Genomic DNA, 12,761 nt, shown 5'->3' with positions numbered 1-12,761 from the left:
AGGCCTTGAGTTTATTGTTCTAGAGCTGAAGGAGAAATTGTGTGTCATCCGAACAGCTTAAAGGCAGAGAGAAGCAGAGACACTGCTGCTGCAGCTGGGACATTGTATATTTTTATATTCATGTTAGTGCTTTTCAAGTGATGTTATACAACTGCATGTGTAAACTATTTAGTCCAAGAAAAGTATTTACCCTGAGGTTTAGAATATATAACGGTACTGTATCATATTTTAACCTTCATTCTGTAATATCACTAAACTTTAACATGCTTTACATATCATGACATGCCTGTGAAACAAAAAAAATGTATCTCTCGTGTTATTACTGTCTGAAGTTCACACATGTGCACCACATAAAAACATATCCTTCCTCTCTCCATGTGGTGCAGTGGATGGAAACATTAAAAGCAGCTTGGCGCTCGTGTTTACTCGTGACAAATATGGTGGAGACCCCAGTTCCCATGGAGACACTCATCTGTTTTGTACAGATGAAGTGATCCAGGTGTTGGAGGAGGTCAGAGGAGTCTGAATAAGTGATAATGAACCATGAGCTGCGCTGTGAGGAGGGTTTATTAAGCCAATGTGACGCACATGCACACACACACATATGCATATTAATCAGGTGACACACACACCAGCACTCCTGTCAAGTTGAATGAAAAACCTCAGTGTCAAGCTGATCACATTAGTTAAGCTTCAACGATCATCTGACCTGCAAATGTGAGTGTATCTGTATCCATGTGTTCGCTACTGCTCCGTCTACTGTATCCAGCAGTGGGACCCCTGAGGTGAACGCCCATGGATTACATCAGGGAGAGAAAAGCAGCTCATATGGTATAAATATTATGGCAGAGACAGGTCTATGGTCTCAAAGAACTGGGTAGTGCAGCTGAAATCAGAGTCATGATATTGATGTTCTTTTTTTTTTTAACATTATACCATAGTAACCTTACACAAAATGACATATAGACCAACCAAACTGATGGTCAATGCAATAATTTGTTCTCCACACTCTAAAATTATAACATGATATTATGGATCCAGTTTGTCGTCTCAGTTCTCTGGGTCACAGGCAGCTTCTCTGCATGGTGTCCCAGCTCCTGAGTGCAGAGTGGATTAACAGATCAGACTATTTTGATCTGGGAGTGAACGGCTCTCAGAGGATCTCAGGGTGTTACACTGACAGTCTTGGACTTTGAAATTAGGTGACATGGCACCTCCTAATAATAATAATAACAATAATAGTAATGATAAATATAATAATAATAATGATGATGATGATAAACCGAGGTGGTAAACCTACTCCACTAAAGTCCTGAATTAAAAATCTTAAAGTAAAAGAACAAAATGTGCTTAATGTTTCAAAAGTAATGCGCTTTTATTGAGCAGACCAATCAAGGTCATTTTAACTACATTATATATTGTTGGATACTTTAATTTGTAACAGTGCGTCACACACACAGAGAAAACAGAAGCACCACAGAACTGTACTTAAGTACAGAACTTGAGTAAATTTACTAAATTTCCACCATTGCTAATAAGGATTTATAGATATTATATCAACAGTGCAAAACACATTTAATGCTTCGTACTGTTCATTAAAGGCCACTTATAAAGATGAATTTACAGCATTTCTATGGATTAGAGTCTTATTTAAGCCATACATTTAAAGCATGTTAGCCACCAAAGTTAATTATTAAAATTATTTTATCATGGAACAATTAACATTATTAACATATATTCTCAATAAATTAAGATGGCTGTGTCGCTATCTCTTTAGTGAAAAGAGCGACTACAAAATATTTCTAATCCCTATTAGTCAATTATATAAAGATAGATGGAGCAACAAGGGCAACAATGGTTTTCTATTCATTTATTTTTCTTAACATGAACATTATGATTTACAATATATAGGGAAGTTTTGAAGTTTAGCAGCAGTGATTACATTTCAGTAACATTTCCACATAGTAAAAATCACTGGGTTAAAAACTGACCTGGTGTCAGTTGACACAGTCCAGTGCTCATGGGCTGTTGTGACCCTGTTGGTATTATGTATCTATAACCAGTGGAACACAGATATGCTGAGAGAAAGTGCAGACATGCTAAATGCACAACCAGGTGAAACACACGTCTGGTTTCAATCCAGCTTTTCTGTCAATGAGAAAGTTGATGTAAATGAATCTGTAGCTATCACTGACTGTAGCTGACACACTGTGCTTCTTCACCTCATTATGTACTTTCAAGAAGCCACAAACAAAACTGTAGGACCGAGATGATTTTAGCAGTAGCTTAGTTTTCTCTACCCACTCATTGATTTTTCTGTGATGTCTGGCAGCTGCACTCTGCTGATTACAGCAGTCTGAGTTGGTGTTTGGATCTGCTCCAGATCCAATACTAGTCTAAAGAGTGGGGAAGCCCTCTGTTTGAGTGCTGCTGTGTCGATGCACTTCATCAATCTAAACATCTAGTGGTTTTACAAAGATCATAAAAAACTCTAAATGGATTTTATTGCTGCATATCTTCATATTTTATGTGTTATTTGATGAAATGTAGATTAGATATAAAACAGTACGGCTGCTGAGGACTGAAGTAGTTAAGCATCTACTGATTACTTTGTGGAAACAGGATTTGCAGTTAGCTGATACTCATTTAAGATGAGCTGTTGGCGGGTGAGCTGTGAAGCTGTGCAGAAGGTCAAAGGTCATATTGTAGGTCACTGTTATTTATCTTTGACTCCTTTGACCATTTAGCCTATTCTCCAAGAATCCTAAACATTTACATTAAAGGTGCACTGTCTCTCTTCTCCAGACAGAGCCCGGGACTTTTCTGTGTGGAGTTTGCATGTTCTCCCTGTGCCTGTGTAGGTTCTCTCTGGGTACTCCGGCTTCCTCCCACAGACCAAATACATGCAGCTTAGATTAACTGGTAACTCGTAGGTGTGAATGTGAGCGTGAATGGTTGTTTGTCTGTATATGTTGGCCCTGCGATGGACTGGCGTTCCGCACAGGGTGTCCCCCGCCTCTCGCCCAATGACAGCTGGGATAGGCTCCAGCCCCCCCCCCTCCATTATTTATTACAGTAAAATGAGTTGATACGGTCTCCATTAGATTTGACCTTTTGCGGATAAGACTTATAAGATAAGACTTGTAGATAAGACTTACTGTGGTTGTGCTGACGTAAATCTTAGAAAGTAGTCACACATTTATAATTGAGTTTTTTTTTAAAAAAGGCTAAGCGCTTCTCGAAAACTACTCTGATGAACATTACTCACACTAGTCAACTGTGCCTTTATTGGGAACTATTTTCAGTGGCAAATTAATACCCATTAGTTGTGGGTATCAAAGGGGCTCTCCAGAGATTAAGTACAATGCTCCCATAAAGTTGGGGGATAACCCTAATGACAATGACGTCATCAGGGTTGTTTTTATCTGACTTGACAAAACTCTGATCTTATTATGTGTAATCAGAGGACTGCCCCTTTAACAGCAGCAGGACAGTTGGTTTGAGTCAGAATAACTCACTGTTTTATTTTTTAAAGTTATGTCTCTCAAAGTAGACACAATATTAGATACATATTTTACTGGTATTCTGTCTTTCACAGTCACAGAGTTTCAGGCAGGTGGTGGAAAACCTGCCCTCTGTTTCCCTCTAGTGGTCACTTATTACAACTCACACGTTTGCTTGCGCTACAGAGTATTTTCATATTATGTTTATTTAAGACTTTGGCATGAAGTTTATTGTTGACACTTTATTCTCTCATCTTATAATTTCCTGAAATCTATGTTAAAGACAGAATGGAAGGAAAACACTGAACTGTGAATCACCTTTACATTGTTTTCCCATCTTTCAGTGCATTTTAATTCATTCAAAGTTTTCCCTTTATGAATAATAATTCAAATTTATCTTCCCCACCAGTTTATCCTGAACTGTACTTTTGGTGGACATCAAAATGACAAAGTAGTGTCACTGCCAGTTATATGATTCCAGATTTATTTCTGGGACTAAGGGGAAAAATAAATGAGTGTATTCCCATCACCACATCACAGCCACAGCATCTGAACTTTCAGTGCACTTTCCCTTCTTGAATTTTTTCCCCCAATTCAGGAAGTTGGACCCGAAAAGGCTTATGATGAGGAACTGAACTTGATCAGTCCATATGTTACACAGTGAATGTAAGAATCAGAGGACACAGCTGCTTGTTCTAAAATGTGAACTGAAAAACATTAACTTAATCTTAAGTAGATGAGTGTACTTTAAGTAAAAACTCACCTCCTCCTTAAGAAATGCTTTTGTTTTCACTCTCCTCTTCTCTCTGTTTCCTCCGTGAGCTTCTATCATCATCCTGTTGTCTCTGGAGCAGGAACAGTTCAGTGGCCACTGGGTTTTTGTTGCTTATTTAGGAATATAGTCTTTTGTTTAATTGAGTGTTCAACAAATGACAAGAAACTCAGGAAGAATTCAGAATTATTATTATTGATGCACTTAACCCGCAAAGACGTCAAATAAGATGTAATGTAATGATGTGCAGTTATTCATGAATAAAGGAATATTATCTGTGTTAAATGCGTGTTTGTCTTTGTGAATTTTTCTTCTTTTCTAGATCAACAAGTTAAATTTGAACATTCAGCGTTATTCACAAAACGTTAACTGCAGCAGTTTAACTGAGTCCAAATGTTGAACAGCTCCTGGTAGCTTGAGGAGAAACACTTGTGGATTTACCAGAAGGTGGAGCTCTGTGCCACAGAATCACTGCACACTGTGTGTTGGAGATGGCACAACAGTGACAGCTGTGTATTGATACCATGGATAAAACCTTACAGATGAAATCATGTTATGATATGATATAATTATGTCTGTACATATGCAAGCGGAATGAGAATTTTAAAATGCTCTGTAATTCTTAAATATCTAGAGAAGCACACTGTGATTAGACGTAGGTGGGTGTTAATTCTTTGAGAACTTCTTGGAGCTGATGACTGCACTTCTGTGAATAGACGTGCTGGGACAGGAGTCGGTGGTCTGAGGTATGCCTTTCAGGAGCCGCTCCCCTGTTTCCTTTCTCTCTGTTTTTCTGAGTTTTCTTCCCTGAGGCAACACATTTCACACAAGCCATGACTCCTCTTACTATAATGTCCACATTTGGATCAGGGCAAATGTCTTGGTCCTGTTTCACTTCTTTTGTGATGAATGTTTTATTGCTTTGTTTTTTAAAAAATAAAATAAAATAAAAAAATATTCACAAAAGCACTTTTTCGGAGATAGATTCAATTGCAGAGGATGTTTTGGCCTGATCACTTGACCCCATTTGTTTACCATGTACAAGTATCAAAAAACAAACACACCAAACACCAACACTATAAACCGTAGGAGAGTAACAAGGATTTTTATTTCACATGTAATGACAGAATAATCACAAGCTTCCAAACAAGGAAATATAAAACAAAAATGGGTGTTAGTTGCAAAGACTTTGGGAAATAAAGAGTCCTGAGAATTCCTGAACCTATTCTGGGTAAAGATATTTTCTGAATCCTCAAAACCAAAGAATAATTCCAGTCAAAAACACTTTAAATCATTTAAATTATATTATTGTTTTGCTTAAGTTCTTAGTTGGTCATAATTAGCATTTATAAACTTCAATTTCAAAATGCATTTCATTGTTAAAATGCAAAGTATTTTCCAAACATTTTTGTTTGTTCTCATACGGACAAAAGAACTGAATTTATTTCCCAACAACTGTAAACATACACCAATTTCAACACCATACATGCTGCAAAACATTTTTTTAAAAATCTGAATGCTCCTTCCATGAGCACAGGCTAGACGTAGTCCCTGCCTGTCTGGCCGGCAGAGGACGGTGGGTAGCGTGGAGACTTCCCTGATGAGCCCTTGCTGGAGCAGTTGCAGCAGAGGAAGCCCCCTCCTATCAGGATGAGAAATGCAGCCCCCCATCCAACATACAGGGCACTTCCAAATTCATACCTGTGAATGGTAGACAGATTAAACACTTTACATGACTAGTCTTCAAGTCTAAACACAGATCATTAGGGTCAAAAAGTTCAAATATTCACAGTAGTAACTTCCAATGATGAAGCTACAACCAGCAGCTGGTTAGCTTAACTTAGCTTAGCATAAAGACTGGAAACAGCTAGCCTGGTTCTGCCAAAAAATATTTTAAAAAGTTTAAAAATTACATGTAGTGATTTTACATGCCAGCATAGTCTAAGCTGTTTCCCACCATTTCCAGTCTTTATGCTAAGCTAACTGGCTGCCATTTGTTCTAAATGATGAACTAAATGACAACTTGGATTGGCAGGAGACAGTATTTGTTCAGTGTCTGTCTCTTGCATCATGGTAAACACCTTCAGTTATACCTGATAATTATAATTAACTCACTTTGCGTTAGTGGGAGTGAATGGGTCATAGAAGTCCTGTGCAATTCTGTGGCCATACCAACATGTTCCCACCAGAGCAAGCAGACCTGGGGAAAAAATGAGCACAGAAACCTTTTGTGTTATACGAGTTAAAACATGCAAGAGAGTGTTGTGTATTGTGTATCATATCATTTAAAGCAAAAACCCACAGTTTTGCTACCAAGTAAATGTGTCCATTGTATGTGTGCGAACTGAATGAACTCTAACCAGCAAAAATGAAGATAACCCCTCCTGCCAGTGCCACTTTGTCCTTCTGCTGTGGTTGATCTCCCATGCAGGTGGTGCACCTCATGCCAACCACCTCCACCAAGATGGCAATAAAGCACAGCAAGATGGCAGACAACATCAGCCCTCGTGTGCCCTGTACAATCCCTGGAGACAAAGACACAGCACAGGATCAGTTGATTTTAGCAGGTTTTACTCAAGTTCTTTATTTTTTTTCGTTGGCCTCATAAAGTTAAGTAGTTGGAGAGTGTACATCATGTAAACACATGGTCAAATTTGACCACGATTATTTCTGCACAAATAAATATTAATTTAACAGTGATTACACTTCCCTGTATATCTGATAAGAAAGCTAAAACAAAAGCCAAGCTTTAAAAATCATACTTGTTCTTATGATGTCCATTAGCAGTCCTTATTATATAGATAGTATCTCTTGACTGAATCTCAGTGTACATCTTGTTTTCAGAAGGCACAAAACAGGCGGGAATGCTTACAACATGAGTCACATCCAGCTGAGGTGAACCCAACACATTCCTTTAAGGATTGTTTCATCTGATGGAGCTGATATCATCAGTCTTTTATTATAAAGGAGCTAAAAATCCATTTACACAGATACATTTTCATTTGAAATTGATCACCACTTATAACTTCCTGTCCTTTTTAATGGATTTCAAGAAGTTTCTCTTTGATCAGTGAGCTGTTGGTATTTGACTGACATGTCTCTGCATGCAAGAGGGAGATGAGGACATTCTCCTAAACCTCTGGGAAGGTTTGAATGACCAAAGAGATTTACACATATTTTACCAAATAGAGGCAGATAATTCTTTAACTAGTCTAAACATTTTAGGAATGAATCACTTTATGTCCATAAAGTATAGTGCCTCTTTAAAAAATCTAATATTGTTTCAGTAATAAACCCTTAATGGACTAGTGACCCATTGTCTTCTCACACTCATATATTTGTAGCAGAAGAAACTCAGTAAGGGCTCAGTATGCTCTGACTAAGATGACAGCCTATGCTCAGTTGTTGAAATTTATAACAGAATCTTGTAAACGGTGAAATGAAAACATGATGTATAAAACAACATTACCTGGGAGCTGGAGAAGTGAATCATAGACTTTACACTGAATCTGACCCGTGCTCTGTGACGCACAGGTCTTCCACAGTCCTTCATACAGCGCCTGAGCTGTGATGATGTTGTCTCCTGCATAGGACGAAGCTTTCCACTCCACCATGACTGTGGATGCTATCGAGCCAATGAAGCCCAGAAAGGCCAGCGAGAAGCCGAGAAGCTGTATTCCTGCATTGGCCATCGTTAAACTTCAGAGATGGCAAAGGAATGAAATGGGGGAAAAAAATGAAAGTTTCTTCTACTTATATAAAAACTGAAAGATTACAAAACTTCCTACAAAAGTAGTTCCAGCTGATTTGGTGGATCTGATCCCAAACAATGGTGTCTACCTGGGCATCCTCAGGGAACAACCTGGAGGAGAGGGAGGATCCAGGAATGCCATCACCTCTGAGTGTGGTTAGGAGAAGCGGGACGACACCTAGTGGATGTGAGGGTCTCCTGCAGGGACGAAAACGACTCCTGAACCTCCAACCTTCAACCAACTTAAATCTATAACAGAAACACATTCTGTGATTGTGTCATCTTTACATTTCAAGTGTACTGGATTATAAACAAAATAAATGTTCTCTCTTACATCTAATATTAGCCTATATAATGAAAGATCTAACCCCCCCACCCCTGTGCTTGGAACAATTTCTAAATTATTTTGTAAACACTGCCCTCATACATTCAAACACCACAGTTAAAACATGTGTCATGAGAAAAGTAAATTTTTTGTAAAGTCAAGCTCCCACCTTCATTCCTCATTAGTCTGTGTTTGTTGTGCTTTATTGTATCAGAATGTGTAGATTATTTCTTATGTGAGTCTGTGTTAACTACTCTACATCGCTCTACACCAGTTAAATAGCTAAAATATATGTAATTATTACTAGTGGTAGCAGTAGTTGTAGATGGACATAAAAAAACAAACAACCAAAAAACTAATCACCGGAAAGAGTGATTTCCTTTTCCCATAAAAGCACATTTCCTCTTGGATCTATTTGTTCATTTCTGGTAAACAGTGACTCAACGCTGATCAACTTTTGCTGAAACTGATGTGAAAAAAAGACCTCTGTCCTCTGTTTTCTTCCACATGTTATATATTACAACAACAAATAAAAATCAGATATAATCTGCTCTGTGAGACTACATAGAATATAATCCACAAAATAAGTGGACAATCCTGTAATTCCATTGATTTGCTGAATTACAGGATTGTCCAGATTGGCCACTTTTTTGTTGAGTGCAGATGAAACCATGGCAGGAGCTGGCCACTGACCAAAGGTTTTGTCTTGCCTAATTCAGGCTTGTTGTCATTTGCTCTTTGCTTCAGCTGACTTGTACATCCACAAGGAAATTTGATTCAATGCTGCGTGATCCCTGTAACTCAGAGGTATGTTGAATTTCACTTATTTAAATTAACAGTTAGATCCTTTAAATTAACATTACTCGCTCTTATTTCTGTGAATAAATGTCATCTTATACATAAGAAATCTGAGTGTTGTGCATGAATGTCTGTTTTTATATAAAATGTTTAGTTCTCTGTTAATACAAGCTTTCTTCATGTTTTGACAGTGGAAAATGGGCAAAGATTTGAGCCTGACTCTGTTCCTGGTGTTGCTTCTCTGTCATGAAGGCAACACAGAGTCACAAACCTCTTGTCCATACAGATGTCAGTGTTTCACTCCAGCCCAAGTGCTGTGTGCAGAGGAATGGATGACATCTCTGCCGAGGAACATGTCCAAGCAGGTCAAGGACTTTATTGTAATGACATCAGCTGTGGCATACCTGTTTGCACACACTTTGCAGGAGAGCCCCCAACTCACCAAGCTTGTCTTCTTAAATAATGCACTACGGAGTGTTCACGCTCAGGCTTTTGAAGACCTGACTGAGCTGCAGGAGCTGGAGATTAGTGGAAACCCCTTGCTGGACCATTTAATTCTGGGGACTTTTTCAAAGCAGAAAAACTTAAATAAACTGCTGCTCAACTTCAACAAGTTCAAAACAGTGCTTCCTGGCATGTTTGACACCCTGAGACAACTAGAAACTCTGCAGATGAAGGGAAACATCTTAACTCATCTGCCTACGCTTCTTTTCCTGAACTTGCACAATCTACGTGTCCTGGATTTGTCCCAGAATAAGCTTGAAGAAGTGAAAAGAGAGACATTTTCTGGCCTGGCAAGGCTGGAGATCCTGAAAATGAACAACAACCTCATTAGCAATATCACATCTGACACATTCCACAATATCTCTCAGCTGATAGAGCTTCACTTGGAAGGGAATAAGATATCAGAGCTCACTGATGGCATCTTCTCTGCCTTAACTGAGCTAAAGGTGCTGAACCTCCGTGGAAACCATCTTACAACCTTCAGCGATGAAGTGTTTGGATTCAGTGCCTCAAATTTGCAGGAGCTGAACCTTAGAGGCAACAGACTGATCGAGCTGTCCTCTCTTAGCCATTTGACATCTCTGTCAGACCTTATTCTGTCCTCTAACCAGCTCTCCAACCTTCCTGAAGACATTTTTAGAAATGTTACACAGCTGGAGACTCTGGATCTCTCTGAAAACCAGCTCACATTTCTGTCTGAAGGCATCTTTAGTTATTTATTAGCTATCAAAGTGATCCACCTCCACAAGAACAGTCTGAGGAAGGTGGGCCCCAAACTGTTTGAGAATCAGTTGTTCATGCAGCAGCTCTACCTGTCTGACAACCAGCTGGAAACTCTCCCGCTGGGCCTTTTAGACCCATTCGTCATCCAGCACACGGTGAGGCTGCACGGAAACCCCTGGAAATGCGACTGTCACATGTGGTACTTACACGACTGGGTGCTGAGAAACAGCCAAGACATAGAGATGCTGGACAGGATGCTCTGCGAGAGTCCTGGCTTTTTGAGAAAACGGACAGTTGTCTCCATCGACAAGGACCAGCTGGTGTGTCAGGTGTCTAAAGGTGAGATGCCTGATCTCAGCAACTGTAGCCTGCAAGCGTCCGGTGACACCTTGGTCGTCAAATGTAAAGTGGATAAATGTTCTCCACTGACAGTGAAGGTGCTGTTTCAGGACAATGACGGCAATATTGAGGAGCATCTTTTGAAAAATGAGCCTGAACATTCTCAATGTAGCAATGATACGATGACCGAGAGCCCCATTCTGTAATTTCCCCCGTTAGTGTGCAAATCATCATGCATTTGTTGTTTCTTCATACTAAGAGTCACATAATATGTTCTGAATGTCAATACTGTAAACAAACTTCTGCAGCTGATAACCAGTATACATGAATGCTGCTGAATGATAAGAAGGGTGGATGAACCTTTTTCTTGTAAAGTTCAAAGTTCAACTCAGTACTTTTAAAGTTCCTATCTCTGCTGACAGGAACTATGAGGAACATGTTAATCATCTACTAACTCGTATTTTGACTGTGGTGTGTTTGATCTCCAGTAGCCTCAGTAACCTGTCATCTCTATGTGGCTTCAGTCTTCTTTATATCAAGTCTGTTGAAGACTTAAGTTGAAAACAACAAGTGCAGAACATTTGAGTGTTTCAGTATGTCCATTTACAGGCTGTGTATTTTGCAGTTTGAAAAAATTGGAGCAACTGTTCATGTTAGAGGTCAATAAAGTATGATATTTTCTTCATTAAGCTTTTGAATGTAAAATCATGATCTGCAAAAAAAAAAACTGTACATAACAAGTACATATTCCTATGAAATCTAGTCAAGTTTTAGTATGAAGTAAGATAAAATTGCATGTAATTACAATCTGAGTAAATATATGCAGGCGCATTTCACCTCTGCCTTGGCACACATATATTATTTTGAAATATGAGAGAGAACCATCCACTCTGTCATTGAGGAGTTTTGAAAATTAACTGAGAGCAATCAGGCTTCCTCTGATCACCCCACAGCCTCTGAATACAGAGAGGGATGATAAAGACTGAGGGAGCAGAGCAGGGAGGAGGGAAGCCTCAACACAACAAGGCACACAGATGGCTACACCTTGAATACAACACTCTAACCCAAGCTTAATAAGGGTCAAAGGCCAGAGGGTCGATTGGGTCCTCGGTCCGAGTTGAATGACATCACAATTCACATAACAAAAAGTGGTGGCTGTCTTATTTCCAGAGTTTGGAGGGTCTTAAGTCGGAGGTAATCCTCACTTGACCAAAACTATGGGGTAAACAGGACATTTAACATTAGGGTTGTTAGTGAATGAGCAACAAGACTATGGAAGTCGTTAAATGCACATCATTATTCAGTGGAGATGATGGGCTTCAAAATTAAAAACATATTTAGAAGAGCTAAAAGAAGAAGCTAAATAAGACATATTATTGTTGAAACAAACCTGTTTCAACAAAACTGATTTTATTTAGAAATATGTATGAGGTTAGCTGCTTCTATAAAAATTACAGATTTAACATTAGTTTCAACAATTGCTGTGTAGTAATTAAACTGTGAGGTGATTTTTCTTTTTTTCTTTTTTTTTTTTTTTGCACATCCATCAAACATCAAGTGTAACTCTAATTCCTACATGTAAAGAAGAGTTATTGCAGTTTTTAACAGTTACTAGCAGTTTCTGTAAACTGCTGAATTACTGTATTACAGATATGAAATGAAAGGTCTGTCTATCAGTCTCTTTTAACCACTTAAAATACCTTCTGAAGTTGTATTTAAAGCTGTTCTATTCAATATTTCTATATTAACAATGCTTGAAATTACTAAAATATTATGAAAGATGTCACTCATGGTGATGAACCCACAGAGGATTAACACCTACACTGCAGTTCCCCCTCAGCTCAGACTGTTTCAGCTTCTTTCAGCAATTTCTTTTGGTTTTACAGCTGAAAAGCTTCACTTCATTCTCTCTCATTGCTCTCATCAGTGCTGTTTCCAGCCACTGTATGTTAACTGCTCAACACCAAACAGCAGATAGACGAAGTCAGAAACTAGCAGGTGAAAATGTAGCATTCAGTTGCCAGATGATCTTTTTTTGTAATGAGT

General features: G+C 38.7%; 2 protein-coding genes across 2 annotated transcripts; one reads left to right on the top strand and one right to left on the bottom strand.

The window, feature by feature from the left end:
* Positions 1-5,364: 5,364 nt before the first annotated feature.
* Positions 5,365-8,140, bottom strand: cldn1 (claudin 1). The gene is made up of 4 exons (XM_051070114.1): positions 7,745-8,140; positions 6,636-6,800; positions 6,391-6,475; positions 5,365-5,976 (listed from the first exon to the last, which is right to left on the bottom strand). Exons 1-4 carry the CDS (start codon positions 7,965-7,967, stop codon positions 5,814-5,816), a joined length of 636 nt encoding a protein of 211 aa, XP_050926071.1. The 5' UTR covers positions 7,968-8,140; the 3' UTR covers positions 5,365-5,813.
* Positions 8,141-8,905: 765 nt separating this feature from the next.
* zgc:153913 (carboxypeptidase N subunit 2) lies at positions 8,906-11,400 on the top strand. Its single transcript, XM_018677200.2, has 2 exons — positions 8,906-9,158; positions 9,341-11,400. Exons 1-2 carry the CDS (start codon positions 9,132-9,134, stop codon positions 10,919-10,921), a joined length of 1,608 nt encoding a protein of 535 aa, XP_018532716.1. The 5' UTR covers positions 8,906-9,131; the 3' UTR covers positions 10,922-11,400.
* The last annotated feature ends 1,361 nt before the right edge of the window (positions 11,401-12,761 follow it).

This window comes from Lates calcarifer, linkage group LG4 (genome assembly GCF_001640805.2).
Source record: "Lates calcarifer isolate ASB-BC8 linkage group LG4, TLL_Latcal_v3, whole genome shotgun sequence".
In the NCBI taxonomy this organism is placed as follows: domain Eukaryota; kingdom Metazoa; phylum Chordata; class Actinopteri; family Centropomidae; genus Lates; species Lates calcarifer.
The sequence above is the reverse complement of the archived record's forward strand: the minus strand, read 5'-3'. Positions and strand labels throughout refer to the sequence as shown.

Excerpts from the sequence above, each read along its gene's own strand:
- cldn1 (XM_051070114.1), bottom strand. The coding sequence starts at position 7,967 with ATGGCCAATGCAGGAATACAGCTTCTCGGCTTCTCGCTGGCCTTTCTG. Across the intron at positions 6,476-6,635 it reads GGTTATCTTCATTTTTGCTG|GTCTGCTTGCTCTGGTGGGA; the intron begins GTTAGAGTTCAT and ends TTTTTTCCCCAG. Across the intron at positions 5,977-6,390 it reads TTCACTCCCACTAACGCAAA|GTATGAATTTGGAAGTGCCC; the intron begins GTGAGTTAATTA and ends TACCATTCACAG.
- zgc:153913 (XM_018677200.2), top strand. The coding sequence starts at position 9,132 with ATGCTGCGTGATCCCTGTAACTCAGAG. Across the intron at positions 9,159-9,340 it reads GTGATCCCTGTAACTCAGAG|TGGAAAATGGGCAAAGATTT; the intron begins GTATGTTGAATT and ends ATGTTTTGACAG.